Below are 21,085 nucleotides of genomic sequence, written 5' to 3'. Positions count from 1 at the left end.
CTCTGAACTTCTAGAACTGCTAGAGCAGGGCTTGGCCCATCGGCCTTTTTGGCCTTTTTTTTTTTTAAAGCTCATGAGCTAATGAGAAGCTCGTCGTAGATGGGAGGAGGCTAGTGCTGGCATCAGTTATTCAGGACATCAGCTCCCTTGGGAGCTATGCTGGCTCCAGCAGAGGAAGGCTTCTGGAGTGCTTGGGACCCTCTGATTTGTGTGTGGTCACTTCCCTCAGAGGCTGTCAGGTTGTCGGGAGGTACTGAATTGGAGGCAGGTTTGTTCTGCAGGTGTTTCTTTCTTGGCTTGGGGTCTGACCACCTTTGATTTGCCAGGGCGGGGGAGGTACTGTATTGCAGTTGTGGGGTTGCTGTTTCCTGGCAGCACCCTCTCCTGCGGGAGTCATTGCTGTAGGGAACAGGTAGGACTCAGGACCCTCGGGCCTGTTGTGGAGCAGAGAAGGTCAGGCACAGAGCATCAGTTCCTCAGATGAACGCGCCTGAAGTTACTACAGTTACTAGTAATTGCTAGCTTAATCTGCATAACAGCCTGTTGGAGGTCCTACGTTTAGCATCTGCCCCGGTGTACCTGAAAAGCTCACGATCAGAGGATGTTCTCTTGGACCTGTCCTCATCCCTCTCGAGCGTCACCCTTGGGACCCGCTGGTCTGCACTCCTGTTGCCCTTCAGCCCAGGAGTGAGCCATTTCCCCAAGGAGCCCTGGTTCCTTGGTGGAGAACAGCATTCAGAATGCCAGATCTGGGCGCTGGGTGTGGGCCTTGGGGGACAAAGCTAGGGAGGACCATTTAATACATACTCTTGCGGAAGGAAGCCTGTACCGACATCTGCGTTCACGTTCCCTGAAAACCGTGTTTTTCACGCTGTGGGCCCAGAGACGTAGTTAACAATTGGAGTCCTCACAGGAACGCTCATTTTTATCCCCATTTTACAGATAAACAGAGGCGTGCCCAGAAGTTTAGGCCCGTAAACGATATCAAGTACAATGACATCGGTGCATCCAGGGTCAGCTTCTATGTCCAGAGCCTTCGTCTGCTGCTTCATACCTTGTGTGGAATGTCCCAGGCCCAGGAGTGATGGGGGCTGGAGACGGGGTGATGAGTGATGGCTCTCCATCACTGTTTTAGAGGGGTGTTGGCAGTCTGAGGGGTTTAGGGGACCAATGCTGCGGGTGCCCTTTTTCACCCTGCTGAGCTTTGTGGGGTCTGCTTATCTTTATATCTAGTTCTCATTTGAACCCAAAACATTGTAGAACAAGAAATAGATAAACAAATATTACGAACTTGGAGTTTTCTTTCTGGTGAAGCGATACCAAAATCCTTTTGTTCAATTTTATTTTTTTACTTTTTAAATCGTCAGCTGAAAATGAGAGCACGCCTATTCAGCAACTACTAGAGCATTTCCTCCGCCAGCTCCAGAGGTAAAGAGGTTTTCTAAAGAGCTTGTGCTAGGGGACATCTGAGGTGTCTTCTCCCTCTGGTGTTCTTGCCTCACCCCCGTCACCTGTGAAGCAGGCACTTCACCTGCACTGGGTAACGCTCAGTCGGGGCGGTGGGGCACTGCCATGTGGGAACAGCTGGGAGGGCTCGAGAACACCTCCTTCGTCTCCTCTGAGTCTGCACTGCTTGTCAGACGCCCTGACGTAGAGTCATGGCAGGAGCCGGGACGGTAGTTTTGGAATTTTCAGTGTATCCAAAATACCACAATTTTAAAGAGCATAAATTTTGTTATTTTTAAGAAACAATCTTAAAATTTGGTTAATTGTATTGAATTTTTAACTGTGAGGGGTTTTGTTTAGAAATTTAGATTTCAGGGTTTTTCCAGTTCAAATAAAGATGTTTGTGTTTTCAGAAAAGATCCTCATGGATTTTTTGCTTTTCCTGTCACGGATGCGATTGCTCCTGGATACTCAATGATAATAAAACATCCGATGGATTTTGGCACGATGAGAGACAAGATTGTAGCTAACGAATACAAGTCAGTCACGGAGTTTAAGGTAAATTCTTTTCAGTTCCTGAAGTGATTGTTTGGAGGCTCCATGTGTCTTCACGTCCAGTAGACACTTCATACATCTTAGGTTGTTTCCAGTTCCAAGTTTTCGTGGGTGTTTCATGTTGGGTTGACGTTTCGCCAACATAGGGGTTGGTTGTACTTTTCTCAGTATTTTGGTCTAGAAGCTGGCCTGTATGTTGCGTGCTAGTAGACGTGTTTCTTTTTTAAGTTACTGTTTTAGCATAAACGGACATGTTGGGTCAAGCGAGGATGTGTTCATTTTGGCCTGGCTCCAGAATGGGTATTTTTAGAAACATGATTTTCCTTATCTTAATAACCGGGAGTTTAAATTTTTTAGGATAATAAATCTTTATGTCTTCTGAGTACTCTGCTCCTAACTCCCTGTTTCTCAGCACTGGCTGTGAAAGGGGAAAATTGCTTATTGGCTTTCAGATTCGGGGGAAGAGCAAAACAAGTGCTTGACAACATTGACAATAATGTCACTTAGCAAAAGGCATTAGGTTTCTTAGGCTCTGTTAACTTTGGAAAAGCTTGGCTTTTCTGTTTTTATTTACTGGAGACCTTACTGAAAGGGTTTGCTGACCTGCAGAAACAGCACAACAGACTAAAGGGAGGGTGGGAGAAAAGGAAAGTTTTCATAGGAAGGTCAGGCACTACTTCTGTGGGCAGGTGGTTAATAATAATCCATGTCCTAGAGTCGACCTGTCTACCTGCCGGCCCCTAATTTGGTCACTCACCCAGTGACAAAGCCAAGACGTGTCCTCCAGAGAGTGTTCTGAACCTGTCACAGTTGGGACTTGTGACAGAGGGACTTTACGGTCTCAGTCCCAGCCCTGGGGACACTGGCACGGTGACTTGGTTAGGACTCCAGGTGGCACACGCTGCGTTAGCAGTCGTCCATCCTGAGGTCTGACTCACCTGTGACAGGTGTACCCTGAGGAATTTGGCTAGGTGGTAAAATGCTGATATTTCAGAGCATTTACTTTTATTGTAAGTTTTTCACTAAGGCTCTTCTTTATTTTAGGGGAAAGTGTTTTTCTAATGGTACTAGAGTAACTGTCTGTAGACAGAATTTTCAATCCTCTGGGAAAATCCCAAAGATAGAGGACATGCCCACCTCTCAGTTCATCCCTCTGCTTTTGCTTAAAAGAACTGGTTGTGGTTTTTGTTCCTATTAATGTCTGAGCTCCTTCCAAAGAGAGGGAATAGGGCGGGTCAGGAAGGAGGCAGAGGAAACCAGCATTTTACTCCTGAAATGTGTGTATTACGTTCAGAAGAAGTTACACACTTTGGCAAGCTTCTCGCTGGAATATTTTTCATACAAGTAAAGACCAATGAACAATTATGAAAATGTCTCAGAGTTTTTAAAAAGTATTCTTTAATTACTCAGCCATAAAAAAGAATGAAATATTACCATTTGCGGCAACATGGATAAACCTAGAGATGATCATACTTAGTGACGAAGTATGTCAGACAAAGACAAATGTTATACGACATCACTTGTGGAATGTAAAAAATGTAACTGAATCTATATACAAGACAAAAACAGACTCACAGGCATAGGAAACAAACTTACAGTTACCAAAGGGGTAAGGCGTGGGGGGAGCATAAATTTGGATTTGGGGACTAACAGTTACAGACTATTATATACAAAAAAACAGACAGGCAACAAGGATTTACTCCATAGACCAGGGAACTGTATGCTCAATATCTTATAGTGATCCGTAGTGGAAAGTAACCTGTAAAAGTTCATATCAGTTAACAAAGATTCCTCTTTGAATTAAAGAGCCAAATTGTTTTCCACTCTGTTTCAGCCACTTCTGGCCTCTTTTGATAGAAATCTCAACTCTTTGTTGTCATCTGTGGTGTTTCAAACTTGATGAATTCTTTTCTCTTTTCAGGCAGATTTCAAACTGATGTGTGATAATGCGATGACGTACAACAGACCCGACACTGTGTACTACAAGTTAGCTAAGAAGATCCTGCACGCGGGCTTTAAGATGATGAGCAAAGTAAGGGCCCTCTGACAGCGAGCGAGGAGCCGCGGCTGTGAGCGCCTCCTCCTCCTCCACGGTCCTTGTACCTAAACAGAAGCTCACAGCGGCTGCCATGCTTCCATCCATCCGCCGCGGCCACGGCGTGGACCCTCTGCTCTGGGGGAGCCCCCCAGCCCACCGCCCTCCCCACGCCCCTCTCCTGCAGGCGCTCTCTGCTCTCTGCTCCCGCCCCAGCTGCAGGGTCTCGCGTAGGGCTGGTGCAGAGTTCCGGATCTGTTGGTCTCACTGGGTCGCAGCCTGCATTGAGGGCTTGTTTTACGTGGTTGCCTCTCTGAATCCAGACAGCCATCCCAGGCACCCCAGGTGGCTTCCCCGACCCTCTCCCGTGAGCCAGGCTGCATGCGTCACGCATCTAGGACCAGTGCCTTGGGCCTGACCAGCCCGTAGGTGAGGGGCGTCCCCGCCGGCTCTGACCACTCCCGGCCATTGGCATGCCCCTTGGTGCTGCATCCCGTGGCAGCTTAGCTGTTAGGCCAGGTGAGGCTGTGGCCACCCATCCCATCCCATCGTCACGGTGCCTTGGCCGGAGGGAGAGGTAAAGTCCCTGCTGCTCTGTCCTTTCTGATTCTAGGAGCGGCTGTTAGCTTTGAAGCGCAGCATGTCGTTTATGCAGGACATGGATTTTTCTCAGCAGGCAGCTCTTTTGGGCAACGAAGATACAGCCGTCGAGGAGCCTGTTCCTGAAGTTGTGCCCGTACAAGTAGAAACTGCCAAGAAATCCAAAAGGCCGAGTAGAGAAGTCATCAGGTAAAGGACTGCCCGCCTGGGGAGCCAGGGCTCTGTGGGGAGCGGGTGATGAGCTGGGCCTCGTGGGTCTGTGCAGCTGCTGTGGACAGGCTGCCTGCGTTGCTGGCGGGAGAGTGTGCTCTTTGGAAGCCGAGGGCCATGTTGTAGCCCTCGGGCTTTCAAGGCAGCTGGGACAGGCCCCGGACCCTGTGTTCAGAGGGAGGCGACCCTTCTTCCCTGCCCGCCTTGAGAACGAGGTGGCCGTGGTGGGTGCTGGAGTGTCAGAAGACCCTGAGCCCCGGGGCCAGTTGTGAGGGGCGCAGCTCTCAGCTCTGTGACCCACACTCTCCGCGTGCCAGCGCACGGTGACTTGTCCTGGAAAAGAGTCACTGTCACCCGATGGACCCCTGCCGGCCGGCCGGCCACACGCACGCTCCGGCCCAGGTGTGGCTCGCCAGGCCCAGCTATTTGGCTCTGCGGTGTCCACTGCTGACCAGTCACTGCTGTTCCCACACTCATGCTCTGTGTGAATATTTGTTGACCCTTCACTCCCAAGACATGCCCTCCTGCGCGGGACACGCATTGGCGACCTGGGCTTGCCCGTCGCGGGTGTGCTGCTTTGGGCAGACAGCTGCATGAGGGCGGGCTCCCCGCACCGGTAGCTGTGAGCCTGGGCCTGAGCGAGGGCCTTCCGTAGGCTCGAGAGCCCCGGGAGGGCTCACCCCAGCCCCACAGTTCCTTGCAGGGGCTCGGCGCCTCTGCTTCTAGAGCCTTCCACTGGGAGGGGGTGGGGGGCGCCCCCCTCGGGCGCTGGCAGTCCGCTCTTCCTCCGCCTCTGCGGTCTTAGGCGCCCCGGGTCCGGGGGGCCGCTCTCCAGCCCAGGCTCACTGCCAGCGCCCCAGCCCCGCGTGGGTCTGTCATTTTTTTCTACTGGCGCCTCGAGTGGCACTGACACTAACCTGTGAGGCTCCTGTTGCTCTTAAAGTGACCAAAACGTGTAGCCAGACACAAGAAACGTGGAGCATCTGCTCGGCTTCTACTTTCTAGTCTTAGCGGAAGCATCGGAAGTAGAAGGAGGGGAGTTACGGTGTGCTCTGCGCTGCCCCGCCAGCCAGCCCTGTGGTGCACCCTGGCGTGGCGTGAGGGGTGGACTGTGGGCATGAGGGGTGAGCGTGCCCACGTGCGGCCCATTGACTCCTGCCTGTCTCTGCCTTGTAGCTGCATGTTCGAGCCGGAAGGAAACGCCTGCAGCCTGACCGACAGCACCGCGGAGGAGCACGTCCTGGCCTTGGTGGAGCACGCGGCCGACGAGGCCCGGGACAGGATCAACCGGCTGGTCCCCGGTGGCAAGGTAGCACTCCCGGACGGGATGGTTGTGTTTCTGCCAGGACAGTGGCACGGCCGTCATGAGCGAGAGGTTAGCCGGTCATCATGAGCATGTGGTCGGAGTCCTGCTGGTGTCCCGGCGGTGCTGTTGTCACCGGAGGGGTCAGCTCCTCGTCCCCACTGGCCGTGGTAGCCTTCTGGCCGGTCTCCCAGAGGGCAGGGAGGGACTCCAAGGGCACCTCAAGGACAGGAGGGGTGTGGTTGTGTGTGGGCCGCCTGCCGGCAGGCGCGCTAACCTCCGTCCCCGGACCGAGGCCAAGCCGGCCAGGACTCTCCGCTGTAGGTGAATCCTTTCCCCCGTGTGCTCACGTGTCTGGGTGCCCCTGCAGTCCCTCGTGGCTGTGACCCAGGTGTGAGCCTGTGCAGAGGGCTGCTGGTCCTCACGAGGGGGCCCTGCCCTCCTCTGAGCACCTTCTCTCTGACACACAAGGTGTCTTACATCCGTGCATCCAACAGAAATACGCTGAATCACACACGTGTGCGGCTTTAAACTTCCTAGGGGTCGTATTAGCAAGGACACAGGTGAAATTAACCCTAGGGTTTAGTTTGACCTGATATGTCTAAAATTTTATTTCAACGTGCAGTCCATAAAGACTTATTACAGCTTTACTTTTTTTGTGTGTGTGCTAAGTCTGTGAAACATGCTTTGGAATTTACATTTTACATAAAGAAGTTTGAAGTGGTAACAATTTGGATGTGTCCGGTTATATGAAATACGTTACATTTTACGTCACCTGTTTCTTTTTATTTCCACTGTGCCTTCTAGAAAGTTTGAAGTTGCCCGTGTGGCTCACGTGATAGTTCTTCCTGTTGAGCTCGCTTGTCTGCACTCCTGTGGCCTTTCAGCCCTGGAGTCAGCATTTCTCCAAGGAGCCCTGGTTCCCTAGTGGAGAGGAGCATCCCAGACCTAGACCTGGGCCTTGGTGGACAAAGCTAGGAAGGCCCCGTCCGTCCGTACAGCCTATACTGACATCCGTGTTTACGTTCACTGAACACCGAGTTTTCACACTGAAACCTTCAATTCCGCCCAACACCAGTGGGTCTGCTTTGCTTTTCTCCCTTACAGTTTCGTAGTTCCACCGTGAGAAACCCGACTTACATCGCCTCTCCATCCCCCTCTACCCTGTGCCCTACTCACCCTGCTCGGACGCTGGGCCCCTCGCGCACGCTGACCCACACGGCAGCCCCCGCTTCCTGGGCCCTCCCGACAGCCTGTGCAGGGGCTGCTCTTGTGCGCAGGCTGGTTTTCAAACGGAGATGAGTTCCCACGGGTGTCAGAGGTGGATCTCTGGTCTCCTTGACCAGGCCCTGACCCAGCTCGCTTTGCTCGGGCCTCTGACTGCTGGAAAAGGCTGTTCCTAGGGTTTGTTTTCTGTCTTCAGAGCTCCTGTTTGGAAGGGATCCCGAGGAGCCCATCCCAGAAGTTCTTCGATCGCACACGTGTGCACGTGGCCATTTGTTCACGGGGAAACAAGTAACTTCGTGGCCTTTTCGGATTCAGGCCGTCCTCGGAGGCCTGTGTCCTGTTGGTGCCTCGGTGGAGCCCTGGGCCAGGGAGCTGGGGCCGTCCGGAGAGCGGGCGCTCAGACGTGCTTCCTTGCAGATGGGCTACCTGAAGAAGAACGGGGACGGAAGCCTGCGCTACAGCGTGGTCAGCACGGCCGAGCCGGACGCAGACGGTGGGCGGCTTGCGCGCGCTCCTCACCTCGGTCCCGTCCGGTGACCTCGCGCCTCACAGCCTGCCCGAGATGCCCCTTTTCCCTGGTCACGACGCTGTGGTGACGTGTAGATAAAGGCGTGTCCGGTCTCGCACACAGCGGGATGCAAATGCGGTCAGTGGACCGCGGGCGGCCGTCCAGCGGGGCCAGAGATGCTGGTCAGACCTTTCAGACCAAAAGGGCCCCCAAGCCCCAGGCGCCTTGGGTCACGCTCCCCAAAGCTGCAGCAAAGCCCTGGGAGCTGGGTTTGCCTCACAGCCCAGCTGAGGCTCCCTTGTTGGAACCGGGGCCCTGAGCTCTGCCCGCCCTCGAAGCTAGAACGAGGCGGGCCTCTGCCCCACACGGCCTGTTCGGCAGTTGCGTCAGGGAAGCTTTCGAAGGAGGCATGAGCTTCCTTGAAGGGAGGGTCCACCCAACCTCTGTGGTCACGGCTGTGGTCTTTAAAGTATTTTACACTTTTCCATCTTCTGGAAAAGTATTTCAAAGGCTTGTCACACACAGCAGGTGAAACAGTCCCCTTGTTCTCACCTGCGTGGATGTGGGACGGCTCTCACGGCCCAGCATGCCCCTCGGTGCTTCCCCGCCACCGCCAAGATGAGCAGGGTTACTCAGTGTCCTCTGGTGGATGAGGAGGACAAGCGTTGACCACTGCCTGTGACCTTCAGTTGGAGTGAATCATAACGTTCTCGTTGGAAGAGAACAGGCGAGCTGGTCAACACTTAGAAAGAGAGCGTGAGATTGAGGTCCAGATTCGGGATTTGAAGGGTCCTGCTCAGGTCACGTGAGCAACTTGAAGGGCGAATTCAGCGGAGGAATTGCCTTCAGGCTGCTCTGTTGCTCTTGTGACACGTGGCCCGAGGTCTCTTGGAGGGGGTAAGCGGTAGCGTGGGTTTGGGAAGGCTGTGTTGCCCTGTGGTGGGCAGACCGCTGGCTTGTCGTCATGAGAGCTGCGGGGGCACTGAGGTGTGATCACGGTGCAGCTGAGATGAGAGAAGGGCAGCCGGCTTGGTAGATCGGCTGTAGACGGGCTCAGGGGGCCCCCGGGCTGCCCTCCTGCGTGTGCCCATCACTACCTGGGGCCGGGGGCTCCGGGGTCACCTGCTCACGGCCCTGGCCCCCTTGCAGAGGAGGAGACCCACCCGGTGGACCTGAGCGCGCTGTCCAGCAAGCTGCTGCCCGGCTTCACCACGCTGGGCTTCAGGGAGGAGCGGAGAAGCAGAGGTGAGTGCCCCCAGGGGCCCCGGCTCACCGTGTGGGCGCCGCGTCCGGGCCTGGTTTGGACCCTAATCTTACAGGTCAGGTCACGTGAAGTGCTGGCAATCAGGAGCCCACCGGGCAGGTGGGCAGGTGCCGCCTCTGCCGCTGGGGGGGAGGGGCCTGCACTTGGCGGCCGCCCTGCGTGTGCGGTTTACGTTTCCTCCAGCAAGCGGTCACGCTTCATCCGCTGGAGGGGTCGCGAGACTGCCTGCAGCGGGGACCCCGCGCGAAGGGCGGGAGGGCGCATGGGGCTCACGCTGGGCCCTCTGGTTGGAGCGGCTCCTCCGTGACCTCCCCTCCTCCTCGGAGGACGCGGCGTGGGCGGGGCGCGTGGCCCGCGTGTGCCCGCAGCCCTGACGCCGCCCCGCCCCCCCAGTCACCTTCCTGTCCGGCGCCAGCACCGCCCTGTCCACGCACAACAACTCAGTGTTCGGCGACTTGAAGTGCGACGAGGTGGAGCTGCTGTACTCGGCCTACGGAGACGAGACGGGTGTGCAGTGCGCGCTGAGACCTCCCCTCCTCCTCGAAGGACGCGGCGTGGGCGGGGCGGGGCGCGTGGCCCGCGTGTGCCCGCAGCCCTGACGCCGCCCCGCCCCCCCAGTCACCTTCCTGTCCGGCGCCAGCACCGCCCTGTCCACGCACAACAACTCAGTGTTCGGCGACTTGAAGTGCGACGAGGTGGAGCTGCTGTACTCGGCCTACGGAGACGAGACGGGTGTGCAGTGCGCGCTGAGGTGGGCGGCGGCGCGGCCCGCTTGCGGGCAGGGCTGGGGTGGGGGCCGTGCGCCGTCCGCGGCGGCGGGGCCGGGCTGCTTCCGGTAGAGCCTCCGCGGCCAGCGCAGGCGGCCCTGAAGCTCGGGTCGGTCGGTCGGTCGGTCGGTCGGTCGGGATTTGGAGGTGATGACGGCCCAGGCCGGAGCCACGGGAGCCTGTGTGTGTGTGGGGGGGGGGGGGGGGACGGCCGTGCGCCGTCAGGGAGGGCCGGGGTCACGGCTGTCCTGAAGAGGGTCTCGAGGCTGCGTGACGGCTCCGGCCGCCCAAACAAAGGGGATCGCACAGCACACGCTCAGGGTCTCCTGTCCTGGACGCGGAATCCGAGGTGCAGGTGCGGGCAGACATCCCCGCACCCTCACCCGGCTTCCCTCTGTGCGTCTGCGTCCTGAGCTCCCTCCCTCTGGGGACACCAAGGGTAGGGCTCCCTAAAGACCTGGTTTTAACTTAATCACCTTTAAAGGCCCCATCTCAAAATACAGGCACGTTCTGAGGTATGGGGGCTCAGGGCCTCAACGTGTGAGTTTCGGGAACGCGGTTCAGCCCCAGGTGTGGTTAAAATTAGTTGTAGAGTACTGCATTTCTGTAGGGCTGTTTTCGTATTTTTTGTTTTCTGAGAAAGTAAAAGTGGGTCCTTCTTTTAGAATTTTAGTGATTTTCTATGGGGAAAGTAACGATTTTGCTAGTCTCTGAGAAATAGAGTCTTCCCATATTAGATCTTTGTTTTATTCCAAAGAGAATATGGAATATCTTTGACGAGCACACAGCAAGAAATCAGTTAGCCCCTGATACAGTAAATGAATACCTAACCCTGATTTTTGTGTGAAAAAAAAAAAGAAGCGAGGAGGAAGCTGCAGGTGGCAGGCTCGGGTCCCGAGTGGTGGCCCTCTCCTCGGCTCTCAGCTCTGGGGGCACCGCTCCCCGTGGTTCAGGCAGCGAGTGCGGCCAGCACGAGCTCGCCTGCGGCGCCTGCTCCTGGAAGGCCTCCTGAACAGCCCAGCAAGCAGGCCGCTGGCCTGGCCCCAGGCCACGCCCTTCGAGGTGCCAGCGCCCCTTCCCGTGAGCACTCCCGGGCCCCCGGGAGAGCTGCTGCTCGGCCCTGCTCCCCACCCCAAGGCTCCTGGTGGAGAGCCTCCAGGTCCGCAGCCCTCCCCGCCCCGCGTGAGGGCCTTTGCAGTCCGGGGCCCCTTCTGGGACTTTGCCTGGCTCTGCTGCTTGGGCTGTGGGTTCTGTTCCCGGCCTCCTTTCCAAATGTGCTGTTTAGTCTTATTTTGGATTTTCAAGCATTCACACAGTCCAGAAATCAAAATGACACTCAAGGTGCACGTGGGGAGTCTTGCTCCCGTACCTGCTCCCCCCACTCCCCAGCGTGGGGCCCTCCGCTGCACGGTCTCCTCAATTTCCCTGGGTTTCTAAATCCAAAACGAGCAGATAGGAGTGTGCTGCTTTTATGAAAGTTAACGTGAGGTATATCAGGATGCGGATACGTGTTCTTCACTCTGCTCTTGAACATTTCTGGGTCACGGGCTGCTCTGATGGAGACTGTTGTCCGCTCCCCAGACCGCCGCACCTGGAGGGCTGTAGCGCTCAGGGAGCGCCTGTCCTGCAGGGGGAGGTCTGAGGGGCGTGCCGCCAGGATGGGGAGTGGGCACGGAGGGTGCCTTCCAGCCTGTTCTCTCGCGGCCCCTCCCAGCCTGCAGGAGTTTGTGAAGGATGCCGGGAGCTACAGCAAGAAGCTGGTGGATGACCTCCTGGACCAGATCACGGGCGGGGACCACTCGCGGATGCTCTTCCAGCTGAGGCAGGTGGGCGCGCTGGGCCACTCCTGTGCCCGCCAGACCGGGCGCTAGGGCATGTGCTGTTTTTAGGTGATCGGTGGCTGTTCCTCCCTCACTGGGTATTATTTATTCTTTGTTTTTACTTTAGTCAGTTATCTTTCAGAGAAACTTACAGAGTTCCTCTCTGTCTGGCACGTATTCTCCATCACTCTCTAGACCTACATTTCTTTCATCTGCTCTCACTTTCCTTTGTCCTGGAAACTTTCCTTTAAAGTTTCTTAAAGGACAGATCTGCTGGCTGCGAATTTACTCAGCTTTTTCTTTATCTGAAAAGTGTCTTCGTTTTCCTTCATTTTTGAAAGTCATGTTCCCGGTGTGGAATTAATTATAAGGTGACGTTTTAGTCTCTACTTAAAAAGATGTCTTACTCGCTTTGTTTCTGAGGAAGTGTCTGCAGACATTTTTATCTTTGTTTTCCGTTTGTAATGTGTCTTTCTTGGTCAAGATCAAGGATTGGCAAATTTTGGCCCATAAGCTAATAATGTTTTTTACGGTTTTTGAAAGTTTAAAAAAAAAAGAAAAAAAGAAAAACGTGCTACAGACCATGCGTGACCGCAAAGCCTCAGATATTTGCTCTCCAGCCATTTGGAGGAAAAGTGCTGCCTGCTGCTCTAGATCCTTTAAAATTTTGGTCTTTATAACTGGCTTACATCTGCTTACTTTTGGTGTTTCTTCGTGTGCTTTTCCTTGTATTTATTCTGCTTAACATTTGTTGAGCTTCTTGGGCTTCTTGGTGTCTAGTTTTCATCAAGTTTGGAATATTTTCAGCCTTGATTTCTTCAAATATTTTCTTTTTTGTGTGTGAAGTCTAGATTGTGCTTTTATTTCTTTATCATTTTTTTATTGAAGTATAGTTGATGTGCGATGTTATGTAAGTTTCAGGTGTACAATATAGTGATTCACAATTTTTTAAAGTTATATTTCCTTTCTAGTTATCATAAAATACTGGCCCTATTCCCCGTGTTGCACAATACATCCTTGTAGCTTATTTGTGCAGAGTAGTTTGTACCTCTTACTCCCCTATCTTGCCCCTCCCCCCTTCCCTCTCCCCACTGGTTACCACTAGTTTGTTCTCTGTATCTGTGAGTGTGCTTTTTTTTGTTCTATTCACCGGTTTGTTGTGTTTTTTAGGTTACAAATATAAGTGATAACACACAGTGTTTGTGTTTTTTAGTCTGACTTACCTCACGTAGTATAAAACCCTCCAAGTCCATCCATGTTATTGCCAAGCACAAAATTTCATTCTTTTTTATGGCTAAGTAGTACTTCATTTTTCAGGTGTACAATATAGTGATTCACAATTTTTTAAAGTTATATTTCCTTTCTAGTTATCATAAAATACTGGCCCTATTCCCCGTGTTGCACAATACATCCTTGTAGCTTATTTGTGCAGAGTAGTTTGTACCTCTTACTCCCCTATCTTGCCCCTCCCCCCTTCCCTCTCCCCACTGGTTACCACTAGTTTGTTCTCTGTATCTGTGAGTGTGCTTTTTTTTGTTCTATTCACCGGTTTGTTGTGTTTTTTAGGTTACAAATATAAGTGATAACACACAGTGTTTGTGTTTTTTAGTCTGACTTACCTCACGTAGTATAAAACCCTCCAAGTCCATCCATGTTATTGCCAAGCACAAAATTTCATTCTTTTTTATGGCTAAGTAGTACTTCATTGTATGTATATGGGGGTGCGTGCGTGCGTGCGTGTGTATATATATACACATCTTTTTTATCCGTTCACCTGTTGATGGACACTTAGGTTGCTTCCATGTCTTGGGAAATGTAAATAATCTTCTGTGAACATTGGAGTGCGTGTATCTTTTCGAATTAGTATATATTTTGGATATATACCCAGAAGTGGAATTGCTGGATCACATGGTAGGTCTCTTTTTAGTTTTTTTTGAGAAATGTCCATACTGTTTTTCCATAGTGGCTGCACCAATGTACATTCCCACCAACAGTTTAGGAGGGTTCCCTTTTCTCCACGCCCTCTCCAGCATTTGTTATTTGATGACAGCCACTCTGACAGGTGTGAGGTAATAACTCATTTTGGTTTTGATTTGCATTTCCCTGATGATTAGCCATGTTGAGCATCTTTTCATGTGCCTGTTGGCCATCTGTATGTCTTCTTTGGAGAAATGTCTGTTTCGTTCTTCTGCCCATTTTTTAATTGGGTGGGTTGTTTTTCTGATGCTGAGTTGTATGAGCTATTTATGTATTTGGTCATACCATTTGCAAATATTTTCTCCCATTCAGTAGGTTGTCTTTTTGTTTTGTTTATAGTTTCCTTTGCTGTGCAAAAGCTTTTAAGTTTAATTAGGTCTCATTTGTTTAGTTTTGCATTTATTTCCTTTGCTTTAAGAGACAGATCCAAAAACAAAAATATTGCTACGATTTATATTAGAACGTTCTGCCTATGTTTTTTTCTAGGAGTTTTATGGTTTCTGGTCTTGCACTTAGGTCTTTAATCCATTTTGAGTTTGTTTTTGTATATGGTGTTAGGTAGTGTTCTAATTTCATTCTTTTACATGTAGCTGTCCGGTTGTCCCAGCACCACTTGTTGAACAGACTGTCTTTTCTTGCATTGGAAGAAGTAATATTGTTAAAACGGCCGTACTATCCAAGGCAATCCACAGATTCAGTGCAATCCCTGTCAAAATACCAGTGACATTTTTCACAAAACTGGAACAAATAATTTTAAAATTGATATGGAAACACGAAAGACCCCGAATAGCCAAAGCAATCTTGAGGCAGAATAGCTGGAGGTATCACACTCCCAGACTTTAGACTGTACTACAAAGCTAGAGTAATCAAAACAGTGTGGTACTGGCACAAAAACAGACACACAGATCAGTGGAACAGAATAGAGAGCCCAGAAATAAACCCACCCACTTATGGCCAATTTATGACAAAGGAGGCAAGGACAGTTTGATCAATTTTCTGAATGTGAACCGTGTTCAGAGTGGCATAATTTCAGACGTGCCACAGCATAAATAGCATCCAATAATGAAATACATACGTCAGCAGGAGTTTATGTGAGGAAATAGACGTTAAAATAATGGCAGTATTTATTTTTCTACTTAAAAGTTGTGATGCTTTTAACAGAAGCGAATCTCAGAAACATCATCTTGAGCAAAAGATCGCAGATGGAGAGCGTGCAGCCTGAGTAACTGTTTCTAGGTTCATCCACAGAGCTAGGGTAGTTTCAGACAGTGCTCCTGCCAGATCACAGGACACGGCTCAGTGCAACCTTTGTGCTGTGGTCAGAGTGGTGGTCACAGGGGTGATCAAGTGTACGCCCTCCCCTGGCGCTGAGCAGGCCAGAGAGAAGGGTGCCTGCCCTGTGGCCCCATCCCTGCGAGGGCGGTGGCACCACAGGTGTCCTGCTCTGTCGGGATCCAGCTGGTCTCTGCATCTCTCTACCTCCTGGGTTAAACCATCTTCCAGGTTAAACCATTGGCTGTTTTTCCAACGTCTGACTTTCCTCTCTGGTGTTCTGCCCCCGGGGATGCAGACGCAGGTTGGGGTGCTCTCCTTGGCGTCCACCTCACCCCAGGGTGGTCTCATGAGCTGGGCCCCACGGGGTGGAGTGGCGGCCTCGCACTGGCTGCGACCCACTGGCCGTGTGATTCACCGTGCAGCATGACCCCACGAGGGCCAGCTCGGAGCAGCGGATGAGCCGCGTCCACCTCACGCGTGGGCGACTGGATGAGTGGTTCTTTGTAAAACTGTTGTGGAACGCTGGTTCTTATCTCTTTTGCTTTGCAGAGGAGAAGCGTTCCAACGAAGCCTCCGGATGAAGTAAAGGTGCGTCTTGTGGACAAGTTAGTAGAAACCTGATCGTTTGGGTTCCCGTGAGGACGGTTGTGTTTGGCCTTTGAAATGGGATGCTTGAGGTGTTTTGTTTAGAAACTGGCTACGTTGCTGATGAGGAATCTTAAGTGCTGGTCCCCCCAGCCCGACTGTGATGACCGGGCTGAGGGTGTGGGCACAACACATCACTCCAGGTCAGACAGACGGATTCAGGGCTGGCGGGGGCCACCGAGTGAGCAGGCATCTTCCGGTCCTCCCAGAAGGTGGGCTCGCCGGCGGGCACGTGCTGTCAGCTGGGGCGTCCCGGGGCCTCGCCAGCGCCGGGGCGGGCACTCTCGGAGGAAACGCTCCACTGCGGTCCAGCCACGGTTTCCTCATCCTGCCCCGGGGTGACTTGGAGCACTTGTGGCCCCCAGCTTTGCACACGGCCATGTGGGCAGAGGTGCCAGGACTCTGGGCAGGGTGTGGGGGCCTGGCCTGCAGGGGTCACCTGGCCTTGGTGAGCGGGGGACCCACCCGGGGCAGAGCGTCAGGTGCCTGTCAGGTGGGGGCCTTTGGATGGGCAGAATTGGAGAGAGTGCCGAGGGCATCCCCCCCGGGTGCACGGGGCAGCCAGGGTTCTGCTCGGGTCTCTGTCTGGGTTACACAGACACGTGTGGCGTTGGGTGCAGCCTCGCGCAGTCTGCAAGGAGCTGGGATGGGCTGCAGGCCGCCTTGGGCAGGGACCCGCCCACTCTGGCCTGCAGCAGGGCCTCCGTGGGTCAGCCCAGAGAAGGAAAGAGAGTGCGCGGCTCTGGAATCTGCCGCGTTATCTGTTAAGTTCCTGGAAGGTAACCTGGCCCTTCAGGTCTTGGGTCTCTCTCAGGTCCCCTCAGCGCCTGTAGGTCCCCAGAGACCGGCAGCCTTCATTGCTGGTCCAGGTACAGGCATCCACAGGGAGCTCACCCCTGGGCTGCGGTGTAGGCTCCTCGGGGTGGACACGACGCGACAGGCCTGGCCTCCCCGTGGCTGGCAGGCTGTTAACATCCGTGTCAGCTGCCTCTCCTTTCCTGTCTCATGTCACTTGTCTCCTGCAGGCGGGGGACCCTCTCGGGGATGGCGGCTCCACCCTGGACTTCATGGCCATGAAGTCCTATTCGGACGTCTCTCTGGACATCTCCGTGCTCGGCTGTCTGGGTAGGTTGTGCTGGGCGCTGTGTGTACCCTGCCCCCCAGGAGGGTGGCTCGGCCCTGCCCATTGGCCGCACGATGAAGACCCCCATCCCCAGGACCCCCCAGGTGACTCCAGATGGGGCTCGCCCGGCTCTCCTGTCTGACCTCAGGCCCCCTCCTTGGGAATCGTCCGCTGGGCTCCCGCCCCCGGTTAGCGCATCGGCGTGCTCCCCGCCGCCGTCCCCGTGTGCCCGCTGGGCTGGCCCATCGGGGAGGACGCCTCTGTGCTCCCCTCGGCTCTTGTGTGCGGACGAGGCCCTCCGAGCCCCTCGCGGCCAGCGGTTTCCGTGGTGCGTCTCCTCCCCTCCCCCTTCAGACCTGCTGGACGTACCGTGCGTCCCCTCGGTGGTCTCGCCCAGGGCAGTTCCCCCAGGGCACCTGTGGCAGCCTCTGGAGATGTCTTTGGCCTCACACTTGGGACCTGGTGCTTCTGGCCTCCAGTAGACAGAGGCCGGAGGTGCTGCTGGCCGCTCTGAAACCCCGGAGGAGCCCCAGCAAGAACGGCCTGGCCTGCGGCCGGGGGCTGAGTCTGGGCCCCTGCCTGCGGTTGGAAGCGGACCTCATCGCCCCGTCGGGAAGGGTGGCGGGCAGGCCTCGCTCGGTCGCGCAACCTGGCAGGCCCTGCCTTCTGGTTGGAGAGCTTCAGACCCTTGGTGTTCAGCGCAGCTGTGGATAGGATTGCGTCCCGCCCGCCATCTGGCTGTTTTCTGGTTTCCCAGCGGTGCAGGGGTCCCCAGGACCACCCCCAGATGTGGCGGGTCCTTAATACCCCAGGACTTGGCAGGTGGTGGTCGTACTCACGGCTCATTACAGCGAACAGACACAGTCCAGGGTCCCCAAAGGGGAGGGGCCCGGGGGGGTGTTGCTGCGGGAGACCCGGCAGCAGCTGCCAGCGCCCTCCCCGCGAGCCCCCGGCCGGAGCCGTGACGACCGGCACCCTCTGCTTGGCCCAGCCCAGGCCACAGACTCGCAGCCGGAGGCAGGGGCCCAGGACAAAGCACACTGTGGCACGGACGGCCTGGCACAGCGACCCCTCGGTCACTCAGGTGGTGGGACCCAGCCAAGGGCCAGTCTGGCCTTCTGACCAACTGTTCTTTTTCCTCTCGTGGAGTCTGAGGTTTTCTCCATATTAGCTATTTTTGGTAGTTTGGTTACAGCAGCCCTGGTTCGTTCTTTAGGTTTATTCTTCGTGGGTTACGCTTCCTCGTTGGGCCTGGGGGTTTGGAGTTCCTGTTGAACGTGGGGCGGCTGGCTGTAGTTCTTCAGCACTCTCCTGGGCCCGATTCTGCCCATTTGCCTTTGGTCTTTTCTCGGCCTGGTTTCGGGCCATGGCGGACAGAGTCCTGGGGGCACTGGGCGCCCTTTCTACTGCTGACCTGTCAGTCTCCCGGGCTCGCTGTAGCTGCCGTTCTTTTCACCCCCAGAGGCTCCACCGGCTTCTCCTGCGTCGTCCCCGTCTGGCCTCCGGTCACGTGTCCTTTGCCTTTTGAGCACGTGGTGCGTGTTCCTAATCGCTGTCCCCGCGTCTCATTTGCAGTGCTCCCCCCGGTGGGGCTGCATGTCCCTGTCTCTCCGCCCGCCTGGGCGCGGTTGGTCGGATGCGCTGGTTGTAGTCCGCGTCTTTGTACGTGCCGGGCGCTGTTCCGATGGTCGTTAGGCAGCTTGGAGCGCCGGGCCCTGTCCAGGTTTTCCTTAGGCCGGCTTAGGGTACAGAGCCAGGTTAGTGCAGGGCGAACGTGGCCCCACCATTAGGCCGCGCCCTTCCGGGGGCTTGGGCTGCAGGTGACCACAGCGTGCGTGCGGCTCTCGACCCCGCGAGAGGCCGCCCTCACACTGGCGCAGGGCAGGCTCGGCCCGGCGGTTGCCGCCCCCGGTGCGCGTGGCCCGGCCGCCCGGCCGGCCCCACGTCCCATCGTCCCGTGTGTGCAGGGAAAGTGAAGAAGGAGCTGGACCACGACGACGGCCACCTGAGCCTGGATGAGACCACGAAGCTCCTTCAGGACCTGCAGGAGGCGCAGGCAGAGCGCGGGGGCTCCCGGCCGTCCTCCAACCTCAGCTCCCTGTCCAACGCCTCTGACAGGGACCAGCACCACCTGGGTGAGGCCCGCCTCGTGCGGAGGGGCGCGGGGCGCGGCTGGGAAGGCCCTGGGGGCCAGGACACGTGCGGGGCTGGGCCCAGGCCCACGGGCTCCGTGGGCCCCGCTGCCTCCCCAGGACCCTATCCCCTGGGGTTCCCGGTCAGGCGGCTGCACTGAGGTGAAGGGTTTGGGTGGGACTCTGTCTAGGGATTTGGGGGCTTGGCCGGAGGTGCTGCAGGTCCTGTGTCAGGAGGAGCCCCAAGCCGTGGACCTGCCGGCCTCCAGAATGAGGGATTGGGAACGTTGCTTTCTTCCTGCTCTTCCTGCTTCTGGTCCTGAAGCAGCGTGTGGACAAGCGTGTTCCTGCAGGACCCTCGTGTGGGGAGAGCACAGGACCTCGCTTGGCCTGGGAGTCCCCTGTTGAACCAGTGAGGGTGGGCGGGTGTCTCGGGACCCCGCCCGGACAGGGAGCAGATGTGTGTCTCCTGGCTCCTTGAATGTGCTAGATCAGCCCTCACGCTGCTGTTTTAGTTCCCGGATACAGATACTGAGTTACTCTTTCGATGTAACAAATCTTGGCGTTTGGGGGAGGGGGAGATGAGGGATCACCTGTAGAGGTTTGGCTAAAACTGTCCTAAGGACCAGCATTTTGGTCCCGTTAATCTTGTGATAAAGGCATGTGGAGGAGGTCCCAGGTGACCTTGGGGCAGCTCCAGATATGAGGACCCCAAGGTCCTGGTGGACTCAGGGTGACACTGGGGCTCCTCCGGAGGCTGGGATTGTCTGAGGGCCCCCGGCCGAGGAGCCTTCCTTCCTGCAGAAGCAGCAGCCCTGCTGTGTGGAGGCTCGGGGCCCCTTTCTGGGGCCATCGGGTGACCCGTCCCTGGGAGCCACGGCTCAGGGCTGAGGCCCAGGCTCAGCTGACTGCAGCTACGTGGACGTTCGTGTTCAGCACGCGTGAATTTGTAGCTTTTAAAGTTGCTCCGTGGAGCAGCGATGCCCCGGAGGAGGGTCCTGAGCTGCGCGCGTGTGGCAGACCCTGGGTTGACACGTCCCTTCTCTCCCGTGATTTTGCAGGAAGCCCTTCTCGCCTCAGCGTTGGGGAGCAGCCAGAGGGGACCCACGACCCGTACGAGTTTCTTCAGTCCCCAGAGCCTGCGGCCTCCACAAAGAGCTAGCCTTGTAGATAGTCTTTGATTGTTCTTTATTTTCTAAGCTTTTATTTGCACGTACAGGGTTTTTGTCGTGAGACGAAGACTTTCATTTTGCCCCCTTTGGCAGGCAGGAAGCAGCCCCGGGGAGGCGGTGACCTGTCTGTTACCATGTTAGCCGCACTGGGATGCAACGTTTCTGGGGCTGGTCCTGTGCGTCCTGAAGAGTTGCAGATACTCATAAAGGGCGTGTGGCCGGATTCCGGGAAGCTGGTGCGGTCTGTCTCTGAGCTTCTCGGTGGCGGTGAAGTCCTCCTCTGTGCCTGTGTGGACACACCTGTCTGCCCCGTGTCCTCCGGGAGAAGCCCTTGGGAGGCAGACGTGGGTGCGTCTGTCTCTGTTCCCTGGGGCATGCTACACGTTCCTGCCCCGCCCGTGCCCCACGTCCCCCACGTTTCCCAGGCGGGTCATGGCGGGGGCCGCGTGGGAGCTGGGAGTGAGGGCAGCGTCCCCCGTTCTCTGAGCCTTGTGCTGAGAGGGGCGGCCCCTGCTGAGAGCTGGCCCGTCCTGCTGGCCATGCGAAGGGTTGAGTGTCCGAAAACGCTCTTTGTTCTGGATGTGTTTGCTGGTTGCCTGTTTGTATTTGCAAAATGTAAATACAGATCTTAATAAAAAGATACACAAAGAGCGTCCTCAGCGTAGTTATTTACAGCACTGCCAGGTGTCCCCTTTTGCGTGACTTAGTGAAAAGCCTTGTCGTGCGAGCTGGATGGTGTCCCTTCTTCCTAGCCCCGTCTCCTGCTGTCTCCTCCGCATCCGGCCCGGTTCTTGGCACCGCAGTGACGTCCACGGTCACGCCCATCCCCGCACAGTTTCAGTTTCCCCGTCCTGTTCCCTCACTGTGAAACGTAAAACCGGAGCCTCCGTTACCTCCCGGGGCAGGGTCGGTCCTGGGAGAGGCGTGTGGCCGAGAGGCCAGGGAGCAGGGCTGGCTGCCTCGCTGTCGGATCCCCGTGAGCGCTGGGGAAAGGGGAGCACAGGGCATCTCACAGGCCAAGCGTCA

General features: G+C 55.5%; 1 protein-coding gene across 3 annotated transcripts in view; it reads left to right on the top strand.

Annotated features, from left to right (window-relative positions):
* Positions 1-20,707, top strand: part of BRD9 (bromodomain containing 9) — a 22,552-nt gene extending 1,845 nt beyond the window's left edge. The window contains exons 4-16 of one of the 3 annotated variants that reach the window (XM_024125386.3): positions 1,368-1,428; positions 1,860-2,004; positions 3,923-4,033; positions 4,650-4,825; positions 6,023-6,155; positions 7,794-7,869; positions 9,034-9,129; positions 9,767-9,899; positions 11,630-11,741; positions 15,537-15,575; positions 16,658-16,757; positions 18,723-18,890; positions 19,949-20,707. In XM_024125386.3, coding sequence (XP_023981154.1) covers positions 1,368-1,428; positions 1,860-2,004; positions 3,923-4,033; positions 4,650-4,825; positions 6,023-6,155; positions 7,794-7,869; positions 9,034-9,129; positions 9,767-9,899; positions 11,630-11,741; positions 15,537-15,575; positions 16,658-16,757; positions 18,723-18,890; positions 19,949-20,049 — 1,451 coding nt within the window. In that variant the 3' untranslated portion in view covers positions 20,050-20,707. The remainder of the gene's footprint in view (positions 1-1,367; positions 1,429-1,859; positions 2,005-3,922; positions 4,034-4,649; positions 4,826-6,022; positions 6,156-7,793; positions 7,870-9,033; positions 9,130-9,766; positions 9,900-11,629; positions 11,742-15,536; positions 15,576-16,657; positions 16,758-18,722; positions 18,891-19,948) is intronic. The other 2 variants (XM_055086500.1, XM_024125393.3) reach the window with 2 other exon arrangements.
* Positions 20,708-21,085: the final 378 nt, after the last annotated feature.

The sequence above is a fragment of the Physeter macrocephalus genome, chromosome 8, assembly GCF_002837175.3.
Source record: "Physeter macrocephalus isolate SW-GA chromosome 8, ASM283717v5, whole genome shotgun sequence".
Taxonomy (NCBI): Eukaryota; Metazoa; Chordata; class Mammalia; order Artiodactyla; family Physeteridae; genus Physeter; species Physeter macrocephalus.
The sequence above is the reverse complement of the archived record's forward strand: the minus strand, read 5'-3'. Positions and strand labels throughout refer to the sequence as shown.